Genomic DNA, 26,469 nt, shown 5'->3' with positions numbered 1-26,469 from the left:
TGGTATAGCCACTATGAAAAGCAGTATGGAAGTTCCTCAAATTTTTAAAAACAGAACTACCATATCATACATCAATCCCACTTCTTGTTATTTATCTGAAGAAAATGAAAACACTAACTCAAAAAGATGTCTGCACTTCCATGTTCTCTGCAGCATTATTTACAATAGCCAGGATAGGAAAACAACCTAAGTGTCCATCAATGGGTGAATGGATAAAAAAATGTAATATATATATATATATATATATGTGTGTGTGTGTGTGTTATTCAGTCATAAAAAAGAATGAAATTTTGCCATATGAGACAATATGCTAAGTGAAATAAGTCAGATAGAGAAAGGCAAATACCATAGCATCTCACATATGTGGAATACAAAAAACAACAATGAAGTTCAGAGATACAGAGAACAAATTGGTGGTTGCTAGAGGTCAGGGATGGGGAGGTGGCCAATATGGGTGAAGGGGGTCAAAAGGTACAAATTTCCAGTTATAAAATAAATAAGTCCTGGGGATATAATGCACAGCATGGTGACTATAGTTAATAATACTGTATTGTATATTTGAAAGTTGCTAAGAGAATAAATCTTAAAAGTTCTCATCACAAGCAAAACAATTTACTAGTATGTTACTATGTTGGTGATGGCAACGAGACTTATTCTGGTAATCATTTTGCAATATATACAAATACTGAATAAAAAGAGAGAGAAAAATAAGAGGAAATAACCAGAAAGAAGCAACATAAATATGAAAAACAAGTAAACCACCGATTATTTGAATAATTAACCCTGCTTATGAAAATCAGAACTTGACTACTACTAAACTTACCCTTCAAATGACACAAACTATCCAATTGTTAATGGATACTGATGTTATACAAGTCTGAGTTTTCAGGTAAATATTTAAAAGCAGAGCTCACTTTGGTGGAAATATAAGGCAACTGTTGCTAAATTCTAAATGTAAGGTGGCTCCTTTTCACATGATTTTTAATATCTAACAGTAAACCATTCATAAACAAGAAATGATGGGTTCCACATCATTTTTAAAAGCAAACATAATGTAATATGAAAACAAAAGGGTCAGGTAAAATAACTAAGATTTATATAATCAAATGTTCAAATACTTCAGGTATCATGAATAACCAAAATATGTATGGTCACTTAAACTAAGCTGGTTTTTCCTAGTCTACAGATACTGGACATGTGACTACAGTACAGACTTCATGTAGAATACAACCATTATTCAATTTAATTTTATTGCTGATAAACATTAGTGTAAAAAAGAATACTATAGAAAGTAAGCTTAGTTTGAAAAACAATTTCAGCATTTTGCTCCAATACAAGTGACTATTTTAAAACTATAGTTAGTGTCTCTACGCCTCTTCATCTGTTATGGTGTTGCTCAAAAATGTGGTCCTAGTTTTAGTTTTATCTGTAGCATAATGCCAGGCTGCTCTTTAAGTACAAGTACTTGACATTAATGGTCAATAACTGTATTCTAAGAGGCAAAGAAGGAAGTAAAAGAGGGCAACAAGGTATAATTTCATGTTTTTTTTTTTTGTTTTTGGTATTGTTGTTAATGATCACCCAAGAATTTTTCCATTGATTTTTAGAGAGAGTAGAAAGGAAAGGGGAGAGAGAGAGAAACACTGATGTGAGAGATACACATCCTCCCTGATTGGGGTAAGGATGGAACCCGCAATCCTGGTATATGCCCTAGACTGGGAATCAAACTCAAGATGCTGATGCTCTAACCACTGAGTAAAATCAGTCAGGGCATCATGGCTTTTGAAAATTTTGCTATTAAAATTCATGAAATGATTCTTGAAAATTGCAAAGTTGCCTAATATAAAATAATAATAATACAAACCAGACTGTAATTATGGTGACTAAGAAATGATGATGATGAATAGGCACCTTAATTTTGTTAATTAACAATTAAATTTCTCCAAACAAGTTATTCTGAAATAAAGCACTTTTCCCTGAGCTGTAAAGCCATTATTTTAAAACTCCAAGACTTATAAAATATACTCACATGTAACAAAATTATGATTTTTTATTGAAATATTTATTCAGTTTTTACTACACTTTATGTGTTCAACAGTGGTTAAAATGAAATTTCCTAAGCTGATCTATTTGATACTATTGATGGAAAAATCACCATTTAACTTATTTTGTTAAATTGATGCTTAAAAACTATAAAGAATAATTATGCTCTTAAATTATAATTAACATTCTCAATTGATTTGGGGATTACTTACAAAAAGTCTTTTGTCTTCTATTTTTCATATATTTTATGTATGCAAGGCTTTAAAGTAATACTTTTAATTATTTTTCAATATAAACCTAGAAGACAAATCAGGACAGCCGTGTCTTATTGTGAAAAACAACAACCGAAATTAGGGAAATGTAGTATAGCCTCACTCAGGGAAGCTGGACTTCATTCTAACACACAGTTATTCATTGTCACTAGTGAACAAATATTTTTGTACTTGCATCTTTGTTATAACTTTTAAAGCCTCTTGTATCTTGTGGCTTTGGTTTTACTAAGCAGGTAGTTGATTCAGATTTGGGAAGGGAGGCGGTCTAAAGTTTAAGTATAACATTGATTAAATAAAAATATCCTAAATAGTCACATTCTCATAAAATAAAAAGGCAACTTTTTTGTATGTTCATAAAACCCTTGGGATTTGTAAAACCTCAGCTACAGTTCTAAAAATACTAATGGGCAAAATACTGTAGATTTAAACTTTTTATCAGCAGAGAAAATAAATACTACCATATGTGCCTCTACAAATAGAATTTAAAAATACAATCATTGAGAATTTTTTAAAAGTCAGGAAGACTTCATTATTAACGGAAAAATATAAAAACACATTTATTTAAACACTTTAAATTTTTTTTATTCTCACCAGCTGATGTAATTTTCATTTTTCTGTAAAAATGCTTACAAAAATATTCAGTCATCCCACTATCAATCTCAGTTTCTAAATAAACATATTTAATAATGTCTAACTCTTAAAGCAGAAGGATACCACAGAGTACCTCAGATCTGATATCACTTTTAGCATTTTTCAGATGAGAGACTAGAAGGTAATCGTAAAAGGGCCTTCAAAATAATGTCATGCAATATCACAGACCGGGCAGGAGTCGCTCGGAGCTGCAGAAATCCTTTTAGGTTATTAAAGCCATAAAGGCCAGTTATATATTTGTTTGCAATCACTCCTTACATTTAACAGTGTTTAATACCTCCTCCAAATATTCATTTTTATAAATTTTAATGTATCTGCCATGACACAATCTATAATATTTTACCTGAAAAATTTCTTTTGGAGCACAGTTAAAATTTCTATAATATACTTAACTGGAAAAGTTTTATTACATGTATTCCCTCATTTAGCTTCCATAATGTGTTATTAGATGTAAATGACTACTATCCCCCATTTACAGATGAGGAAATAAAAGTCTGAAAAAGTTAAACTTTCCCCCGGCTCACAATGAAATGCTGGAAGTGAAACAGGAACCCAAGGGTCTAAGTGCAGCGCTCTGTTCTCAACTGCTACATAGCATATTAAATAGCTGAACTAATGACATACCAAAAGCTTCTTTAAAATGAATTAAAAGTGGACTCTATTTGTATTTAACTATTTAATTATAATAAAGTTATATTCAAAATTACTTAAGATTTTTTGTATTAGAGAAAAAAGGTAGTAATAGTATTATAGATAATTCAAAAAGCAGTACACAATGATTTGATCACTGAGGCACGAAATTAAATAAATCTAAAGAAGGTATGAATTTTCTCTTGGTAATCATTAATGCACTTCCTTTAAGTGGTCACTGTTCTTAAATTTCAAAATAATCCACAAATCCTTTTATAAAAACAATAGCATAGGCCTTATTTTCAGAAAACTTTAAGGAAATTAAAAGGTTGGCATCAATTTAAATGAAACATAAATGAAATAAAACAGCGTTTAAAACAATCTATGTATATAAAAGCCTAAGCAACAGTCTGACGAGTAACTATGATGCGCACTGACCACCGGGGGCAAATGCTCAACATATAGGCATGGAAACATGAAACAGACTGATGAATCTCAGAGGAAAGGGGGGAGGGAGGAGGGCAGGAAGAGATTAACCATAGGTCTTATATGCATACTAGCGGCCCGTGGGGTTCCTCAGCCTGGCCTGTGGGGATCCAGGCAAAACCAGCTCTTCAACACCCTCCAAGGGGTCCTGGATTGCGAGAGGGTGCAAGCCAGGCCAAAGGACCCCACCAGTGCACGAATCCGTGCACCAGGCCTCTAGTGCAGCAGTCACCAGCCTTTCGGATCTCACAGACCACCAGTGGTCTGTGGACTACCAGCTGGCAACCACTGCTCCAAAGGTTTCCTTAAACCAGCGGTCGCCAACTTTTTGGACCTCATGGACCAGCAGTTGGCAAACGCTGCTCTATTGCAATATAAGTAACAATTGGAAATTCTGCCCAAAACTATATAGTATCCTCACAGAAAGTTTTGTACTCCATAATCAATCAGAACAGAAAAAGAATACTAGAAAACTGGGATAACACACTAAGTCTAAGAATGTTTTTTTTAATAAGTAGTTCCTAGTTCCTCAGGAGACAAATGCTACATTTTGATTTATACTTCCTCTCAAATGATTTTATATTATCTTTTCCTGAGCCAAACGTTTCCCAAGATAGTCTACTGTAAGTCACCATAAAACATCAACACTCTGTTCCCGCTGAGGTGCTCCCAGCTACTACTTCCACCCAAGGGAAACGGTGGATTTTCTCTGTTCACTTCTCAAAAGTACCAATGGCGGTACGGTCAGGTCTGAGGGCCACACATGTGGGATGCTACAGTACCTTCGCAGGACAGGCCATGGGAGGTGACTCCGGAAAGGCTCTCTCGGCACACGTTACAGAAAGTGGGTCGGGCATGGGAGCAGGCGTACCAGTTATGCATCCCTGAGAAATGTTCCACATTAAACTGGGCCACCTAGAAATGAGACATTAGCACAGATTTGCCAAACAAGTGAACAAAACTATAGATACTTAATATTCAGAACGTATATAGTTATGATTAAAATTTCAAACCCATATTTTAAAAACAAAACCTTTTTGCTTTAAGTAAAAAGAATGCAATATCAGGCTTAAACAAGTTGCTGAATGACTCTATACGTACCTATGTTTGCAGAATACAGCGTTAGCTTTTCAATTAGCATGCTCTAAGAACACGAGATGACAGAAGAGCTGTTACTTTACCTCATAAGGTTCTCTGGTCTGTACAGACTTCAGTGAGCTGATCCAATCCTCCATCTCCTTTCTGTTCTCAGCGCATAGCATTAGTCTTCTGAATGGAGTGATTATCTGAAAGGTATAATTCAATCTAAATGATTGTTAAAGACCAACAAGAGAGATTATTGCAAAACCTCATTTCCTTGCTAAAGAAAGAATTGCTGTAAAGTAAATGAGTTTAGTTCTCTGAGTATGACACAATGTGGTCTAGGTAAGAAAAATTGTAAGGAACCTTTTATGATTTTGATCTCATTGCTATGCATTTATCAGGCTTTTGAGACCCTTACCAAAGGCTTTGAGCCCAAATAAACAATGAATTCTTATTTCATAAAATATACCTTGAAAATTAATTTTAAATATACTTCAAAATAATTCATGGTAAGCTTAGATTGAATGCATAGCTATCAGTGCGGAATTTTTAAAAAATGAAAATCAAAAGAATGCACCATTAAATGGTTTTGTAATTGGCGTAGAATAGTACCAAGAACACTATTATTAACTAATGTTGGGTTTACATACTTCCACTGCCTATTTTAAAATAATTTATATGAAGGACCCCCCCCCCCCCATTGTGTAGAATTCCACTGTATTACTTTTTAGTAAGAGCAGTGGAGAAGAATTAGCATAAAAGCCACTTAATTGGTTTTAAGAAGAAAAAAAAAATTGACTTTCATCTTTTTTTATGTCACTAAAGAGAGCAAATTAATTATATTAAGAATCGTAAAGCAAGTGAAATTAAAACTTCATGCTGTTATAGCACCAAAAGTGATTCAAAGATCCCAAGATGACTTGAAAAAGCCCCTATTTGTGTGTCAGAACAATATTTTGGTTGTAATCTCGAAGTTGCTAAATCCTAAGCATTTATTGCAAATAAGGGACCATTTATTTACTTGTGGAAGAGGAGCAAAATATCATATTCTTACGCTGAAACTATTTTCAAATGATAGATGATATACTTATTTACATAGCAAATACATTTTTCTCAAGTTAGAAGCCACTTGATCCAGTGATAATCTACATATTGCATTATACAGCAGATTGCCCAAGTCATGAAAAAGCAATAATCATCTTTAAAAAAAAAAAAAAAAGGACCCCTTCCCAAAAGGAGTAACTATCAAGCCTCAATCACTACTGCTCATCTTAGGGAATAAGTCCAGTATTTAAAACTAGAGAGATCAGCCCAATCTCAGCTACTCACCAGTCACTGCCTCCTCTCATCTGTCATTAGATTAGGCTACACAATCCTTCCTTAGACCACGAAGCCTTGAATTCATCTGACAGGCACTCCCACTCACACAGCAGGCCCGAGTCGCATGGAAGAGGAGCTCTGGGTATTGGGTAACTGCGTATGAAATTGGACAGAACCTCCCCTTCGCACTTTCTTCTGTTTTCCACTGCCCCCTTTGGACAAAGCTCATTAGCAGCTGGTCACTTTTCTTCCTGAATAGTTAATGCGAAGAGCACTGCCTCCCTCATCACTTAGGAGCCAAATGGATGCGTTATTGCTTCAAATGTTTTCTGGGCCAGCTCATCCAAAGCAGCAGGGCGATGCCATTAAATCATAATACACTCCTGGCTCTGCGCCTGGCACAGCGCTCTCGAAATCTCCCAGTTTCACTGGACTGAATACCTCTGATATCTACCTGAAGAAATACCACCTCTAGCATTTTCTTTCTTTGTTTAGTTAGCTATAAAAATAACGTAACTATAAAGATTCCCTGTCTTTCATTATGGTGTTGTAGTATGATAAGCATTATTCAGATAAATAAACCAGGTTTGCTATTTTATTCTTCATTTTTGTTTTTCGTTTAATTCTAAGTAAAGCAGGATGTCTGCAGTTTTAACTACCTTTAATGCCTTTATAGTCTTTAAAAGTCATCGTGAATTCAATAAAAACAGAGAAAGAAGAATAGAGAAATAGCCTCTCATTTTTCTTGACACTTTTGGAACTACATAATGTTTCAATGCTAATGGATTTCAGCAATATAAATCATGCATATTTCTTACACACTGACGACGTAAAACATCAGCAATTTTTCCTTTTTAATAAAAATTTGTTTAAAATGGACAGCCTCATTTAAAAACTAATGAAGTTTTTAAGAGCCAAAAGAAATTATAATTCTGACGTAAGAAATCTAATGATTATAAAGTCACACTAAAAGAAGTGGATATGAAACAAAATCATTCATAAATTATGCGATGCAGAGGTGCCTGGCTTTTGTGGCTGCAAAACCAAAAGTACCTCAGCGAGCATATCTGAAGACCAGGCTGCCTACCAAACCTGTACCATCTCCCGGAAGGGCCCTCTCCCCTTGATGGTAACCCCTCATTAGTCTGCAATGCTCTGAGTCCCCTCCCCATCTTTTTCTTAAATTCTTCCCCGTCCCCAACCTCAGTAGGAAAGGGAATGATGGTTGTTAACTGACAGACTCTGGTTGTATCCTAACTGAACCCCATTATACTACAGTGGTTTCTCCTCCAAATCTTTATCAGGAAACTATTTGGGGAGCAGCAAACCCAGAAAATTTTTTCGTTCTTACTCTGAAAGTATACCTGACTCAGCTTTTTTTATTCTGATAAACGAGCAGGAGGATGAAATAGAAAGATAGAGATGTGGGAGAGGTCAGGGAACTCAGACTGAGCCTGTTGGGGGCCAAGGCCGGGATATTTCTGGAACTACAGGGCTTTTTACATTTCTTGAAGAATCTGCATCTTTCCTATCTCCTAAAGTGGCCCTTAGCTCCTGTCCTCATCTCAACCCCACTCTTATTCTCTCTTCCTACTGTTCCACCATTCCCAAATGTGAAGAGCGGCTACAGTGTTTGGACAAGTTCAAGCCTCGGACTAATGAAAGGGCACAGTCCTCTCAGTGCCACGTGCAAGTCCCAGCTTGGAGGGCAGAGCCCTCCCAGCACAATTATAGCCAACAGCTGTAGCTGTAAGCTTGAACCTATGGTCTGAACACATGGCCCCACGTGTCTGAGTGATGTGGGCTTGATAGAGTTCAGGTGCATGTAATTGAGTAGGACGGAAACCCACGAGAATGCTGTAATCATCTTGACCACGCCCTTACTTTGCCTCGTGGAATCTGGCTATAAAATACACAGCTTGTAGACCGTGGCGCTGTCTCTCCATCTGGGAGCAGCATCCCACCCAGCCCCAGCTCATTCTCTTGTCTGTCTTTTCTCCATCCTTCACCGCCCCCTCTCAGGGTCACGGAACCAGGCTGGGCTGGCGTGGCACGTAAGGCGTCCCGGGGCTGAGTATGCCATGGCCGTGCCGGCTCGCCACACCCAAATAATTTTTACTGATTTTCTTCAGTAATTAGTTTTTTTCAGGCTATAACCACCACTCCCAGCTCAGATCCCAGAGCACATCTGTCTGCTTGCTCATGCACCCCAGCATTCACTGAGTGTGTACTTCATGCCAGAGCCCGGGGGTTTGAACCCCACGGGCTGTGCCTTAATAACGTAGAAGGAAGGCAAGGAAGCAAACCAAGGTTTACTAGTACTTGTCTGAAAGAGTGCTATATAAGTTGGAGTACAAAGAGATACAGCTATCGGTTCGTCTTCTCAATGCTACCTCAGATCACAAATTCTCCGTTAATAGAGATGCTGCTTTACTTTGAGTTACTGGCCAATAAGGGCTAATCAACAATACTACTAAATGTGCATAAGAATAAAACTTTTCTCAGTCTGATAAAGCATGTGACTAGGTCAGAGAGATAAAAGGCAATATGGCATTAAATATATAAAATTCTACAGAAGAGTAACGTTACAGGTAAGGCTTTAAATACACAAACATGCTCAGAAGAAGAAAATACACAGCCAAGTCCTATGCTGGTTATTATTCAGTGAAGGAATTACAAATAATTTTAATTGGTTGTCTGTAGTTTCTAAAGTAAATATGTAGTATTTCTCTAATAAAAACATTATTATTTTTTTTGCTAACAGAAGAATAGAAATTTAGAATTTAAAATGTTGTATTGTTCCAAAGCGGGAGTTCTCAAACTCTGCTGCATTTTAGAATCATCTGGGAGATTCTCAAAAATCCCAATGCTCAGGCCACACTCTATACAAATTAACTCTGAACATACGAGGGTGGGACACAGCTACCCGTTTTTGTTTTGTTTGTTTTTTAACTCCTCAGTGATTCCAGAATGTAGCCAAGTTCGATAACCAGTGCTCTAAAGGTATTTTATTGTTCCCCATTACACAGTTGGAACTTGAGAAATGAGGGAAGTTTCTGCAGAAGTGAATTACAGAGAATTGCTAATCTGCAAATTCCCAATTGGAAACCGCTAATGTAAGAGCAGTGATTCAGAGCCTAAACTCTGAAGTCAGATCGACCTAGACTGAATACCCAAGGCATCCTTTCTTATCTGTGTGTCTGTGGACCCGTTTCCTGGGCGCTCTCAGCTTCCGCTTCACGTCTGCTCAGCAGGGATACAGAAGTAACTCAGCACTTTGCAGAGCAGTGCAAATGAGTGAGACAACTCAACTAAAGAATTCAGCAGTACCTGTTACAAAGCCAAAGCTCAGTAAATATTAGCATCACAATTCCTCGTAGCGCTGACAAATTAAGTACAGGGGTTGGCAAAAGTAGGTTTATAGCTGTGAGTATGAGAAACAGAGCTTATTCTTGTATTATTTATTGATTACTGTGTTATTTGTACTACAACTATGAACCTACTTTTGCCCACCACTGTATATGTTCATAGATTTCTTCTGTAATGAACACATATTTTTGTGCGACTGTGGTCCACAGACAAAACTAACATACGTAGCTTAAGTCAGAAATGGAGGCATTTTGCCAAAAAAATAGTCACTGACTAGCAACCCGCCAAAACAGGAATAATGATAATGACCTCCTTCGTAGAAGATATTAGAAAAATATCAACAAATAAATTAGGGGGAAAAAATGTTCCCTGTAATTGCAGAGCGTCTAACCTTACCCAAAGCAAGAATATAAAATGGTAAAAGGTTTACCAAAGTTAAGAGCATCAGATTCCAGATTCAAGATAAATGGTTTCTGATTTTAACTCAGATTTTTTATTCTGCAATGAAGGAAACTGCAATTTTAAATGTCCAACAACTTTTCTGTTAGGCAATTCTTCTTTCTAAGCTAAAGTTCTTTACCACAAACTGATCACATCAGCCCTACTGCAGCAATTGCTGTTTTATCTTTAGTGATTAATCCTGAACTACCATGGATGATATAAAGATCAATATGCAGTGAACAACTTTTTCTTGGAAAGCAGGACAGAGAGTTTAGTTGTGCTATAACAATTTCTCATTGTCTATATTTATGATAACTTAGGGGCTATACTTGACTTTTGTTAAAAGCTGAATCAGATATAATTATATGTCTCTTTACTACTAGGTTTGCTATGACTGCAATTGTCAACTGCTCTGTCTTAATATACCTCTTCCATTCTTCCTCATAAAACCTATATCCAACCCTTAAATTATGTATGTTGCTTTTTTTCATTCTTCCTTTATGGAATGAAATAAATCACTTTGACAACTTAAATGTGAGAAACTACAATGTAGCCAGGCATCTTAAGTGACTATTTTAGAGCAGAGATAAAAGCATATGCCAAAGGGTAAACTGTGGACCTCTGCCTCCAAGAAAATAGGTTCAACTATGAGCTGCACGTGAATCAAGATTTGTTTTTTTTCCCAAAACATACCCAATCATGCTCCATACCACTTTGTGAATCAAAATCTCCCTGGGGGGAAGGTGTGGATTATTTCAGATGCCATCTGTAGTTTAGCAAACTACACAGGGTACGCTGATACACCCCCGTTTATCAACCATGAAGGGAAGAGGCCTCCAACTTTCCCATTAGTAAAGGTAGGATCTCGTCTAAATAATGTAAAGAAAGTGCTCTAATCTTTACGGCTCCCTCTCTGCATTTCAGTACCCTTCTGCTCTCAAACTCCCAGTGTTCTCACCTGCCTCTGACAGTATTCCTTTGTGTTGAACCTATCTGAATTCACCTACCACCTACCAGCACCCCACATGATATAATAAGGTCCCAAAATTATCAACTCTGATTTTTTTTTTGTTTGGCATTCCTTTTGAACGCTGAAGTGCTATGTTATAAAACAAACAAAAAAAACACTAAAATCCATCATATTAGACAGGTACTTAGCTCACAGTACACAGTTTAAAACTATTTTCTTCATGCCCGTGTATTACTTTGAGGGCCCTCGAGGCATCTGAGTTCACATGTCCTGTACAGACTCTCTGACTCCTACACCTTCTGGGGTCAATACTCCCTTATTTTATAATCCAGTTGCCTCAAGTTCCATGTGTTTTCTAAGATCACAACTACTGATTTAAAAAATATTCCGCCCCCCGCCCCCCGCCCCGAGGTGTTAACAGACAATAAAGGTTCAATGCTTAATTCTTCCAAAGGTGTTTGAATTTTAACAGAAGAATAAGAAAATGCAATGCCACAACAAATGTATTTCTGGCACCAAAATCAAAGAAAGTGGCACAGGTATTTTACACTATGTCTAGTATAATTTAAATGTGTTTTCTAAAATATGTTTTTATTGATCTGACAGAGAGAGAGAGAGAGAGAGAGAGAGAGAGAGGAAGGAGGAGAGAAAAACATTGATAGGCTGCCTCCTGAACACCCCCTACTGGGGATCGAGCCCACAAACCAGGCAAGTGCCCAGACAGGGAATTGAACGGTGACCTCTTGGTGCACCAATGATGCTCAACCAACTGAGCCACACTGGTCAGGGCTCAACATAGTATCAGTTAAGTCAACAACACCATAAACATACATTTTACAGCTGTAAACAGTGTGTAATCATTAAGTGGCCATGAAAAAAGAGTAGTTCCATGAAATGCTAAAACACAAATTTCTCAATATCGAAAATGATGTAAAAAAAAGATGTAATGGACTAATGATAAAACTGAGGGTGACAGGTTAATTCACATACATGCAAGAACCTCATTACTAATCTACATGTTAAATTTACAAAGAATTTCTGCTATGAAGGCAGCGCACTATGTAAGTAGGATCTTAAATCATTTTGCCTGGTAGTATTCCCTTTTGGAATGATCTAAAAGACTCCTCAGTTGTCTGTTTAGAACCATAATTAGATTTATATACAAACACAAGAGGATCTTTGAAAATCATTCCACAAGTTTGGTTTTGGCTGACTGATCATCCTTCTAATTGATGAGTCATTTTAGCTGAATAACAACAACTTAGTGGGCATTCCCGTAATATAGACTAGGAAGTATCAAACATCCCCACAGGCTCTCAAAATACAGTGGGAGGCCTCAGTCATGAGTACAAGGAAGTCTGCCCCAATGCTGCTTATTTCCCTATCTATGGATAAGTTATATATCATTTGCATATTATTTTATTTCTAAAATAAAAATCAAGTAATCACCTATATATTGACATAAATAATTGATTGAGAATTGTGTCACAGAGATATGAAACATTACTCACTGTGACAAGATTCTACAAAACAGTGCAAGTACGGAAAAAATTTCTAATGGAAACTTTTTGTAAATATTCAACAATTATTCTGAGAAATCAGTGAATTACAGAAAGAAAAAAAGACCTCTGGATGAGAGCAGATCTTTGCAACAGTATGTCTATCTTCTTAACTACAGGAATACTTGACTACAAACTTATGGCAAAAAAGCAACATAGTTTTGATTCTCCAGTCATAGCTTTAAATTAAGCATGACGTTACTTTTATTATAACATATTGAAGAGAAAAAATAAATGTAGAAGCTAAAGGAGTCGTCCATAATCAGTTAAAACACTTCTTATATGAGAAGTTAGCAAAAAAGTAAAGCATGTTATAACAAGTTAACAAAAAAGATTATTTCTTCACTGTAAAATTAAATTGAGTAACTATGGCCAACTCAGTAAATGTTTTTCCTTCAAAGCTTCTGGATACCCAGGCTGTGTTTGAGAAGAAAGGTAGAAACGAAACAAGGCAGAGTTAAAATTAGACAACTGTATTTTTAGGGATGCATATTGAAGGATCAGGTAAAAGGATTGGAAAGATTTGCTTTAAAATACTTAAGATAAAATAGGGAGAAGAGAGAATGGATGAGGCAAGTGTGGCAACATCCAGATAACAGTAGGATCTGGTAATGAGGAAGTAAGGGTTCATCACAGTTAACCTGAGTTTGGATATATTTGAAATTTTTCATAATTAAATAAAAAAAGTACTTAAGCATTGTGAACCCCAAGCAAAGTTCGTCAAGGATCTAAAAAGGTGAGGAACCTGTGACTTAGTCTCATATGCATATCGACCCTATACAACCCTTGGCCCTGAACTCAGCTTGCAGACCTGAGTCTCTGACCTCTTTACCCTCCCCCCAACTCAAATGCAAATTAAATGAGTAATGTGGTTCCCTTGCTCAAGTAATCTAAAATGCCTACAGAGCTAATGACTTAAGACTTCTGATCACTGGAAGGAGATGGGGTGGGAAGGACTAGCTGAAAAGAACTATGCAAATCTTACTTCCATAATTCTTGAGCCTCAATGCTTCTAACTTAAGATCTGGTCAGCAGATCACAAAACCTCTTTGGCAAAGGAATCATGACTTCTGAACAATGTCATTTTCCTTGTTAACCTAATGTTGAATTTTTTATTGCCTTAGAGTATCAAATAAAATATGAAATCTGATATCTGCTTCCATAAAACACCCCAAGGATTTTAGGGCTATTAGTACCAATATTTTCGTTACGTACATACATAGTGTTTCCAAAGAATCTGACATTCCAAAAAGCAAATTTTCCTTTATTTAAATTAAAAAATCCAAAATAATTTAAAATCACAATTTTATTGAATATCATCTGATAAAATATCATTATTAAATATTAATACTAATAAAGGAGTTTATTGTTTATTAAGACAAAATAAAGACATATAAGATAGAGAAGCCAAACACTTTCAAATCAGCAACCGTATTCAACATTATGTAATTTATAGATTCTTAGAATCCATTAAAAATGTAAAAGAAAGCAGTCTACTTAACACCTTCCTGTGACTATCTTGTCTTAACACTTTGCTTCAGAGCAATAGTCCTAATTGTCATTTCCCAGAAGCCTTCACTTGAGCAGAGCCAAAGGTAGAAAGACAGTGAAACATGGAGGTAGAGATGGTCCCTCTCTGCATGTCGTGCCCCTTTGCCCTGTTGTCTCTGGAAACGTGGAAAGAAGGTAAAAGACCTGAATGTGGAAAACTATAGGACATTGAAAAAAGAAGTAGAGGAAGACATAAACAGATGGAAGAATATACCAGGTTCATGGGCTGGTAGAATCAACATCATTAAAATGCCCCTGCTACCCAAGGAAATCTATAGATTCAGTGCAATCCCCATTAAGATAACAATGGCGTATTTCACAGACGTAGAACAAACTGACCTGCATGATAACGAAAAAGAAATCAACTCGTTTGACACTGCAAACTAGATAAGTAAGAGAGCCAGAGGTACACTAAATCTTCCAAACTACAACCTCTCTTCTCTGTTACTCCAGCCAAGTGGGCTTGTTTCACAATTGCCTTTACTTAAAGACCACAGACTGTGGAAAGTACATCCATTGTGCTGTAACTGGGTATAAGTAGCTCTAAGAAATCAGCTGGTAGGAAAACAATGTTAATAGAAAATGAAAGAATGAAGACATAGAAAGTTTCTGTTAGCAATAACAAAATAATATTTTCTGTAAAAAATTTTTAAAACAATTAAGCTATAACTTTAATTATAGAATAATAGCTGTGACTATATCCTAGTACTAAAAATAGACATGTTTCATGAAAATCAATAAAAAAAATCTAAAAATAACTGATCAGCACCCAAAGACCAGTTAACATTTAGACTGACAATATAAGCAAGCATATTTCACAACTACCAAAGATAAATAAAAGAATTAAAACCTGAAAGGCGCCGAAACCGGTTTGGCTCAGTGGATAGAGCGTCGGCCTGCGGACTGAAAGGTCCCGGGTTCGATTCCGGTCAAGGGCATGTACCTGGGTTGTGGGCACTTCCCCAGTGGGGGATGTGCAGGAGGCAGCTGGTCGATGTTTCTCTCTCATCGATGTTTCTAATTCTCTATCTCTCTCTCTTCCTCTCTGTAAAAAATCAATAAAATATATTTAAAAAAAAAAAAAAAAAACCTGAAAGGCAGGCTGCACAAATGAGCTGCATAACAATATCATTTGCTTAATGTTTGCAAACTGACATCATCCTAGAAGAACAGGCGGAAACACTGCATGTGCTGCGTTTTCTCCCCTTGAAAGTCATCGGGCCTACTGTGCAGTTACAGTCTCAATCCTGTACATACTTGCACATTCTTTAAAGATAAACAAGGAAGGGAATACAAAGGTGCTGTAAAACTAATAATAGGCCTTAGCTGGTTTGGCTCAGTGGATAAGAGAGTTGCCCTGCAGACTGAAAGGTCCCAGGTTGGATTTCTGGTCAAGGGCGCATGCCCGGGTGCAGGCTCAATTCCCAAATAGGGGTGTGTTGGAGTCAGTTGATCAATGATTCTCTCTCATCATTGATGCTCCTATCTTTCCCTCCCTCTCCCTTCCTCTCTGAAATCAATAAAAATATATATTTTAAAAAATTAATAATAGTAATAACAATGATGATGATTAAATTTACTAATTTAGATGAATCTCTGCAAACCAGGCACCTTTAGATAACAACATATTGACAAGATATGTAACCACATATAGCATTGTATTTGAAGCATTACATTGTACAGGGGAAATAGAGGTTTTTTAGTATTCATTGTAATAACAAGGATCACAGTGATTTCAGAAATTATTTATGCAGGCTGCCACATACACTTCCACTGTAAATTAACCGTATTAGTTAATGGACACATTTAAAATTTACTATTTAGTAGTTTCCGACTGTACCAGAGATGGGAACAATGCATTAGCCTCATTCCCCTGGCACAAGCTCTATTGTTTTCTAACAGTAAATTGCTTTGTATGTAATTTCAAAACAACATAATTATCTTGTTTGTACTAATCACCACAAAACTAAAACATTTCTAAAACCTAATTTTTCCATTACACCATAATCATACTTAGGGAACAGAGAAGATATTTGAATATGCTGAAACTTTTAAAGAGCCATGAAAATGATAATAAAAAAGTACTTTAGGCCATTTAATCGTTTTAAAGCATCTCTCTCAATCGCCTGCAGACATCACCAGGATGTCTTACCATCATTTCAAATTCATAGTGTCCAACTCACAATGTCTTTATTTCACTCCCCATAAACCTACTTTTTTCCCCCCCTCATTTTCTTCCCTTAATTAAAGGCATCATTTATATACCAATCCTCCTAATTTCAACAACTCTCTGTTAGTTCCTCTTCTCCCTCTCCCTTCCCTTTGGCCATTTTGGTTCCTTAGACATTGCAGCAGTGTCCAAGTTGGGGAAATCTACCGCGCTTGTCAAATGCATCTGATAGGAAGCTGTCAGAGCTCCTACAGAGCCTTTCAATATTTTCTGAATAGGGAATACCTATTTGTGATACAAAATCCAAAATGTATTCAGAATGAAAAGTACGCATGCCCTCAGCCTGCCCTCAGCTACTGAGTTCCCTTCCCGAGGCAAATATTTTTAGCTTCTTTTTATTAAAAATAACTATTGTTGAAACTATTACATGTGCCCCTTTTTTCCCCATTGACCCTTTCTGGCCCGTACCCGCCCTCCACCCCGGGATTATTTGTTAGCATCTGTGCCTTTCCCCAGATATCTCTCTCTCTCTGTGTATGTAAGAAATGTGTTCTTTTTAGATTTAAACAAACCCATGCACACCGTTCCACAGTTGGCTTTTCCCACTGAATAAAATTTGGAGTTCACGGCATGTTGCTATATATGGAGCTGATTTACCCTTTTTCATGATTGTATAACATTCCACCCATGTGCCGTATTTAATAATTCAATTCAACCAGTGCCTAACTTCTATATTTGGGTTGTTTCCAATTTTTTGTTATTATAATGTGCAATAAAGATCCTTATACATGTATCTTCGCACACATAAACAGTAGGTTTTACTAGCTCAGCAAATTCTGGATGATGTGGACAGTGAAGTCATTGATGAATCTAATGACGTGAAAGAACGTTCTTTACAAATCTATCCTGTAAATTGTGTATCTTAATCATATTCTGTTAAACCTCAGGTTAAAATCTTTTAGAAGTTTCGCAACAATCATTTTGAGGATGGTTAAGTCAGTCCTTGCTGGTGGGTATACTCCTACATATCCTGAAAAGAAATGCAATCTAAAACATATTCCCATGAACATTTTACACACACACACACACACACACACACACACACACACACACACACACCTCTTAATTCTTACAAAGGTGCTCAAAGGGACAGGGTTTGGCTGCTCTATCCTGACAGCTTTCCTCACATTATGAGCCCAACAGTTAGGGTAGTTGTAGTAATATTGTTGAGCAATATGTAAAATTAATTATTGGTAGTATCCTTTATTGATGTAATTCTGAAAATGAAAAGGGTGAAGGTTTGTGCAGAAATTAGATCACAAAGTCCAAACATATACACAACACATAAAATACTGTCACTCTTCCCTCTCAAAGATTAGTGGCAGGCCTATGTGACCACGAGACTTCTGGTTACGACCCCAGCAGCTTTCCACTGTCTGATATTCATACTAAATAGTGTTGTGCTAAATTATAACAAAGCACTAATGAAGTGTGTGAAAGCAACCCATCTGCAGAGACAAGAAAGCCCACCAGCTGATCCAGACAGACCGTGTCACTAGGCCATGCCTGGTGTTTAAACCCATGGAAGACATCACTCAACCTCGTTGGAAGGGGTCTAATGAAGTTCTGATGCCAAGGCCACACAGCCACATCTTCTACTCTGAGATGTCAGCTCTGATTAATGGCTTCTTACTACAATCTGTTTTTCTCCAAGGTTTAAAGACCTTGTGTTCCATACCAATGGGTGCAGCTTACTACAAGCTTCTGAAAGTATCCTAAGACAGCTACCCAGGCCTTCATAAACCTGGTCAGCTGGGACAACTTGAGTGCCAGGACTGTCCAAAGCCTTTAGATCTGCTCAGCAAGTCCTGTGACAATGAACAAAAAGAAAATATACCTTCAACTGGATAGCACTCAACCTCCCTGTTACCCATAATACAATCTTGGCCTCTGATATCACTTGCCTGTTGCTGACTAGATTGCAATACATCTGCCATAACCACAAACCTACCTTTGCCTTTATATACTAAGATTTGGTCTTGGTAAAGTTTAAACTAGGCCCAGAGACCACAGAAATGTTTAAGGCAGAAACTACTCAACTAAAAATCTCCTTTTAAACCACTTTCTTGTCAGAAATTAAATTCTCACCTGAGACTTGTCACATGGAGAAGGTGATCAGCGCTGTACCCAGCCTTTTCCATTAGAGATCAGCCTCATGACCACAAGAACCGACACCGTGGCAAGCACGGGCTCTAGTCATTGCAAGCGGGCATACTGTTCTACATAAACTTCCTTCTGACTTGTAAGGTAATGAGGATTCATGAGGAGTGGCCAGATTGAACTATATCACATTAAAAATGGTGGCTACTGTTGTACTAATAATCATAGGGGCCTGAAAATTCCAATATGCTATACATTCTCATGGAAATAGCACAGGTTTAAAAAAATTAATTATGCTACCTGTTAACTATGTACATTTACAAAATTACATTCTCTAAACCTTACTTCATCTGTTGAAGAGAAGGAAGAATAATTACTACATGGTCTTAATGAGATAATGAAGCGAGATATACATTTATTGTGGGTGGTAGGACAGACCAAAAAGGTTTTAAAAATAATCATTTCTTTTTCTCATTTATATTACAAACAACTTAAAATTTATTGTAGAATAAGTAGGTTTTCCTTCGTACTGTTTTCATATCTTATTAACATTTTCAAGGCAAACAAAACTATTTTGATTTTTTTTAAATAAGAAGTTAATGTTTTAGATTGTCCACGAAGCCCAAATCTGAGATGAGAGATGTAATGATGTTCTCAGCATTTCACAGCATTTCATACTGGATGGCAGGCCTGATTCTGGAATCGTCAGTAGCACCAGGTGTAATGGACAAGGTGCCCATTTTTGAGCGCACATCACTTGGACTTTGTCAGGGTGACTCAAGATGCCAGCAACTTGGATTATTCATGAAGCACAGGACTGCAAATGTCTCTGAGACTTTCTAGACAGTGTGAGCACATCGGTTCTCCTCTATTCCAAATTAATTAACAGGGCACCAAAGAGTCTGGCTTTCTGAAAAACTTGGAACATCAGACTTCTTAGAAAACAAGACTCCACCAAGTACAGAACTTGCCAGTGCAGAACTCCCAAGACACTTATATTCTCCAGGGTTCTGGTGCTCCAATCAGATGGCCATAGCCTAAGAGGCCCTCTTTAGCTGATTCAAAGATATTTATGGTGTGGTTTTTTGTTTTGTTTTTTAATTTTTAATGCCAGTAGTTTAGTTTTCCACATAGGCCCCTATTCCGGGTACCTCCAATGAGACAGAATATCATCTTTTACAGGCTTTGAGGCTTCATTCTGTACCACAAATGGGTTTCAGAAGTCAGAGCTCATCTAAATAAGTGTGGGACTACAGAACCTTCAACTAAGCACTTCAGCCATGTAAAGACCACAGTGAAATCCGAGTAAGTCCAACAGCACTCCTTCAAAAAGGGCACCGTGGAGCAGTTGTGCTGGCAACGAGGAAATGGGCCTTCCGTGGCAGTCCACACAGCCTAGAAGCGTCTAAATAGCTGAGTCTTTAGTGGTTCTGGTGCTGCTAGTTCAAACCTTGAGCAAGCCCTGTAGAATCCTGAATTATTTGGGTCTCAAGCTCTAAGGAGGTATGTAATCCCCTCTCTTTCCTATAACCAGTGATGAGACAGTTTCCAATCCCCATTGGGAGGCAATTTCTTATTTTTTTGTATCCCAATAATCCCATTCCACGACCACATACTTCAAAGACAGGGACCTATGCACAAAGGCTTTAAAATTTTTTAAAACTCAGCGGCCAGTTTGTTTTACTTGCCACTGCATATCTAGAATCTAGCACAATGACTGCTACATATAGCAAGCTCTCAGTAAATATTTGCTAAATGAATGAATGAGTGAATGAATGGATGAGTGAATGAATGAATGAATATCGAAGGGCAGTCCCAGAGGGAGGATGGGGCAGAGAGTGGGCTGCTGAGCAATACCTTGCAGGAAACAAAAAGTACAAGAGGCAGAGGTTGAAAGCTACTGACCAGAACCAGGTTCCCTATAAGCCATAGAGCTCAGCAAGACCAGGGCAGGCAAGGAGAGCGTGCTGATGCCTAGCACAGCAACCTAACATGGTACCCTGCCTGGACCGCCAGGGACACAGTTCTCTAGATGATAAGCCCTCTCTCCCAAACTAGCAATAGTGTCTATTCACACCATGACAGAGCTTCTGATGGAACTGACCTGTGTGCGGGACTCCCAGGTCTGATCATGCAAACAAGCCCAGGCTCCCCAAGCTCCAGGTTGCCTGAATACTCAACGACATGCTCACTGGTTCTTGGCTACCTTAGAACGTCCATTTGAAAGATTTATGGAAGGTGAGTGGTGAAGGTAGAGACAAAAGCACAGTTCTTCAACCTGTACCTTATGTCCACACCAAGACTAGCTAAAAAAGGGCCAATGGCTTCCCTTCCCTGCCCTGCCCTGCTCTGCCCTTCCTTCCTTCCTTTCTTTATTGATTAAGGTATTACATATGTTTCCTTATCCCCCTATTGACCCCCAACACACCCACCACTCATGCCCTCAACCCCTGGTGTCTGTGTCCATTGGTTATGCTTATATGCATGCATACAAGTCCTTTGGTTTTTACCTACTAGGATTTGGGTATGAGAAATTTCATAATAGATTCAAGAGGTATTTCTCTGGGTTATACTCTTGGAAAAGATGATATGTCACTAAATGTACGTAAAGATAAATATAATATAGCCATAGAAACAATGAGGAGTATTTCATTTCTAAAACTGATGTCTATGTTATAGAAAAAAGAATACAAATTTCAAACAACATAAATTATCAGCTTTCTTAGTAGAAAGCCATCTGAACCATATGTCAATTTTAAAAGTCAAAAAAGCCACTCAAATTGCATTAATGTGGTGTCATTTTAAAGTGCTATAAAATATCTTAACCAACCTAGATGCAAAAAATATTAGTTTTTCCACTATCAGGCATCTAATAGTTATATGGATCACTGAAATGATTACTAATAGGCAAGAATCATGTTTATGAGACTTACTTTTGATATAAAAACAGTCTGGGTGATGATACAAAGATTGCAATGAGAAGGTAAGTATTTATAAATATACCAGAGGCCCAGTGCACATATTCATACACCAGTGGGGTCCCTCGACCTGGCCTGGGGGAAAGTGCCAAAACCAGCTCTCAGACATCCCCCGAGGGTTCACGGATTGCGAGAGGTACAGGCCAGGCCGAGGGACCCCATTGGTGCATGATCAGGGCTGAGGAGGGACATGGGAGGTTGGCCAGCCGGGGAGGGACCACAGGAGGGCTCTAGGGCATGTCCGACCCATCTTGCTCAGGCAGATCGGCCCAACTCCAGCAGCAAGCTAAACTACTGGTCAAAGCATCTGCCCCCTGGTGGTCAGTGCACGTCATAGCAAGTGGTTGAGCAGCCTTAGGATATCATTAGCATATTATGCTTTCATTGGTTGAATGGCCAACCTGACGACTAGACACTTAGCATATTAGGCTTTTATTATAGAGGATTACAAACCAATATCATGGGGGGAGGGGTAGAAAATTGATCTCTAAGCTAACACTTGAAATGACATTTTTCTCTCAAAGAGAAGCTAGAGTTTACAAATAGCATTCATTCATTTAATAAGACACATTCTTCCTTCATTTATTTAACAACTAGTTATTGTCTCTCCCCTCAGTGCCAGGCCCTGATTTAACCTTGGGGATTCAGTGGTGAAGAAGACAACTTCTGTGCCTGCAAAGAAATTTTGCTCTCCACCATGTCCCTTCACGCCCTCCCACATATGCATACCATGCAAAGATCTCTCCAGAAGCATACTGCAAGGACAGTCACTTGGCTTTGCTGTATGCTATATTGAGACAGTGTGTTTAAAGGGTCCACCACAGTGGCCAGAAATCTCTAAATTCACTCCTCCTTGCCCATTCCCAACAAACCCCAAGAGCTGAGAGCCCCAAATTCTGGACTAGCTATGCACTGTGCACAGCTATTAGCCATCCAACCTGGAGAAATTCATTTCAGCATTCACAACCTGAATCTGCTGTGATAACTTTCTTCCTGAAGGCCCCTGTCAGTTCACAGGGAGTGGGATGACCAGAGAGTTCTAACACTGGGCGAGCCATTACCTCACAAGGGACCTGTTCTATCACATGGCTCAAGTTAGAGAGTTCTTTTTTGCCTAGAGCTGAAATTGACCCTCTGTGAATTCAAACACAATCTATGTCCTACACACTGCGAACAAAACCTGTCTACTGCCCTTTTACATGATATTCCCTCAAATTAAAAAAAGACATGGCATGGGCAATGGACCTAAATAGATACTTTTGAAAGAGGACATGCAGAAGGCCAAGAGACATATGAAAACATGCTCAAAGTCACTAATCATCTGAGAGATGCAAATCAAAACGACAATGCAATACCATCTCACACCTGTCAGAATGGCTATCATTAACAAATCAACAAATAACAAGTGCTGGTGAGGATGTGGAGAAAAAGGAACCCTTGTGCACTGCTGGTGGGAATGCAGACTGGTGCAGCCACAGTGGAGAACAGTATGGAGTTTCCTCAAAAATTAAAAATGGAACTTCTGTTTGACCCAGTGATCCCACTTATAGGAATATATCCCAAGAAACCAGATACACCAATCAGAAAGAATACATGGAATACTATGCTGCTGGAAAAAGGAAGGAACTCCTACCATTTGCAACAGCATGGATGGAACTGGAGAGCATTATGCTAAGCAAAATAAGTCAGTCAGAGAAAAATAAATATCACATGATCTCACTCATTTGTGGAATATAATGAACTACATAAACTGATGAACAAAAACAGATCCAGAGACAGAGAAGCATCAATCAGATGCTCAAACCTCAGAGGGAAAGTAGGAGAGGGTGGGAGTTAGGGGGAGAGATCAACTGAAGGACTTGTACGCATGCCTATAAGCATAACCAATGGACACAGATACCAAGGGGGGGGAGGGCATGAGCAGGGGGGAGGAGGGGATGGTGGTAGTGGGGGGGATAAGGACACATATGTAATACCTTAATCAATAAAGAAAGAAAAAAAAAGACATGGCACATTTTCCCAAATCTTTAAAAGAAAAAGTGCCCTTTACTGCTAGTTAATCCCATGATTCCCAGACCTTTTCATAATATTCATTACCTTCCTCGGCGAGCTCTTTGGCCAACATGTCGGTATCAAACATATAGAACCCAAAATATAATGCAATATTCTAGGTTTGAGTATGAGCAGCCGGTGTAAAATAATACTCTGATAATGCAACATGAGACTCTATGACTGACTTGGAGTAGAAAGGACAACTGAGAGGAACCAGTAGAGGAACACTATTTGAACCACACCCCATTTAAAATGCCACAATGAAGAGGCAGGGCAGCAGAGTGCTCCAGAGCACACACCAAGGCCAGGTGACCCGCGTGGGTTCAGGCTCTAGCTAGTTATATGTATCAGATATTAACCTCCTTTCCAGATTCTTATAAATGGGAAGCATAATAGTTCCTACTTTACAGCACTGCAATAAAGATTTAAATGAGTCATTAGACATAAAGCATTTAGAAGAGGCACATAGTAATTACAATAAATATTATCAAATAAAGTAGGCAACTTATTTATCTAAGTGATTATTGATTTAGGTGATTATCTAATAATAACCTGTTGTGTGATGTGCATTCACAAATTATATGAAAAGAATAACTTTTACTTATATCCTTTGTAATGAAATATTGAGATACGAATACAAAACAGTAAAGAAGTACTTGGTTAGGTTCAAAGGATGTGATATCTCAAGAGAGAAATGGACTGAACTATGTTAATGGAGAGGAAGCTAAAGAGGAAAAAAAGTAAACATTGAAACCTATCCTGCTCATTTGAATTATACTATCAATGTATAATTTTCAGTATCTTCAGTGCTGTAAGAATATGTTCTCTTTGTTTACTGGTTTGTTTTTATGTACACTTTTTAAAATCTCATCAGAAAAGTCATAATCTAATACTAATCAAGTTTCAGTCAGGTCTGCTGTGGCAAGTGACCCTAGAACTAAAATGACTCTTTGTTTCAGTGCTCACTGAGTTCTAAAATTCAGTGCTGCCACATGGTGTCTGTTTCAGACAACTGAGCGAGTGAGCATGGATGCAGTAACCGTGAGATTTCACATACAACTACAGACAGCTCAGATCACTAGAAATGTTAAGGGTGATTAAATAAAACAAAACTGTGGTACAGCTACACAATGGAATACTACACTGTGGTAAAAAAGAAGGAATTCTTACCATTTGCAACAGCATGGATGGAACTGGAGAGCATTATGCTAAGCGAAATAAGCCAATCAGAGAAAGATAAATATCACAGGATTTCGCTCATTTGTAGAATTTAACGAACAACATAAACTGATGAACAAAAACAGATCCAGAGACAGAGAAGCATTGATCAGATGCTCAAACCTCAGAGGAAAGGTAGGGGAGGGTGGGGGTTAGGGGGAGAGATCAACCAAAGGACTTGTATGCATGCATATAGGCCTAACCAATGGACACAGACACCAGGGGAGTGAGGGCATGAGTGGGGGTGTTTGGGAGGGGGGGAGCGGGGGATAAGGACACATATGTAATACCTTAATCAATAAAGAAAAAAATTACTGATAACTTCAAAATAGAGGTAATGTATAAACATGTAAGATAAAAAAAAATTACCTTTGTATTTCTTTCTAGTTAAAAAAAAATGCTAGTTTCTTTACAAACTTCCCTAAGAAGTTTTAACAATGTTAGTACCATAATTTCTTTGAAATAATGACTTATTTGTTTAAGGCTTAGCCTAAGCTTCATTAAAATTTAAAGAAAACAATCGAGCCATTTGAACAGCATGCCTTGGAAGCTGAACATACAGCATGTGATTGTGGTGACTTTCAAGTAATTAAGAACTTCTTCTTTAGCAAGTCACTCTTACCTAAGAAGGAATGATTGCAACTTATTTATCACAGAATGGCTGCGTTCCCCAATAACACTTATTAATATGAGTTAAAGTGGAAATAAATGTTCACTACACCTCAGAAAGGTAGACGGATGAAATATTTTCTCAAGATAAAGTTCAGCCGCATTCTTTGAAAATTCCCAAACTTTTAGGAGTTTATAACATATTGTCAACAGAATACTGCATGACAGGAAAGAGTCCTGGATGGAACATCAGGAGGGCACCAGCGTGGCCAAAGAGAAATCAATTCTGTTCCGCAGTCTAATACAAGAACACATTCACGTACAGCACAGATGTGTGTTAAAGATAAAAATGTTAAGTGAAAATAAAGCTGAAACCATGCAAATATCAATAAAATAAAACAGAAAATGAACAATTAGGAAATGAACAAAAAAAAATAAGAACGTAGTATATATTTCACAAACATAGAAAATGCCATGGCAGAAATCAAATTACAAATAAATTAATGATGATCGTTAACTTAAAAGTTTAAAAAATGCCAATAAGTCTGTCCAGGAGGAAACCAAGATGGCAGCATAGGTAAATACCGGAGACTGCTGCCTCCCACAACAATTTCAAAAATACAACTAAAAGACGGAATGGACATCATCCAGAACCATGGGAAGGCTGGCTGAGTGGAAATTCTACAACTCGAAGGAAAGAGAAAAGCGCACTGAGTCCAATGGGAGGTGCAGAGGTGTGAAAGTGTGGAGGTACAGAGGCGCATGCAAAAGGGGCTGGCAGCTGGGTCTTTTTCAACCGGGAGGGAGATACAAGCTCCCGACTGCTCTGAACTCCAGTTCTGGGCGAGAATTTGGGGACCCAGACTCATACAGAGAGAAACTGGACTGTCTGGCAACGGGCCGGGAT

General features: G+C 37.9%; 1 protein-coding gene across 4 annotated transcripts in view; it reads right to left on the bottom strand.

Moving 5' to 3' along the window:
* DGKH (diacylglycerol kinase eta) overlaps positions 1–26,469 on the bottom strand; it is a 119,712-nt gene that overhangs the window by 67,740 nt on the left and 25,503 nt on the right. For 3 of the 4 annotated variants that reach the window (XM_006752963.2, XM_015559489.1, XM_015559497.1), the window contains 2 exons: positions 5,264–5,368; positions 4,865–4,997 (listed from right to left, as the gene is read on the bottom strand). In XM_006752963.2, coding sequence (XP_006753026.1) covers positions 4,865–4,997; positions 5,264–5,344 — 214 coding nt within the window. In that variant the 5' untranslated portion in view covers positions 5,345–5,368. Of the gene's footprint in view, positions 1–4,864; positions 4,998–5,263; positions 5,369–26,469 lie in introns of those variants that run through there. The other variant, XM_015559501.1, reaches the window with a different exon arrangement.

The sequence above is a fragment of the Myotis davidii genome, unplaced genomic scaffold, assembly GCF_000327345.1.
Source record: "Myotis davidii unplaced genomic scaffold, ASM32734v1 scaffold70, whole genome shotgun sequence".
Classification (NCBI taxonomy): domain Eukaryota; kingdom Metazoa; phylum Chordata; class Mammalia; order Chiroptera; family Vespertilionidae; genus Myotis; species Myotis davidii.
Note: the sequence above shows the minus strand (reverse complement) of the source record. Positions and strands in the feature narration are given on the sequence as shown.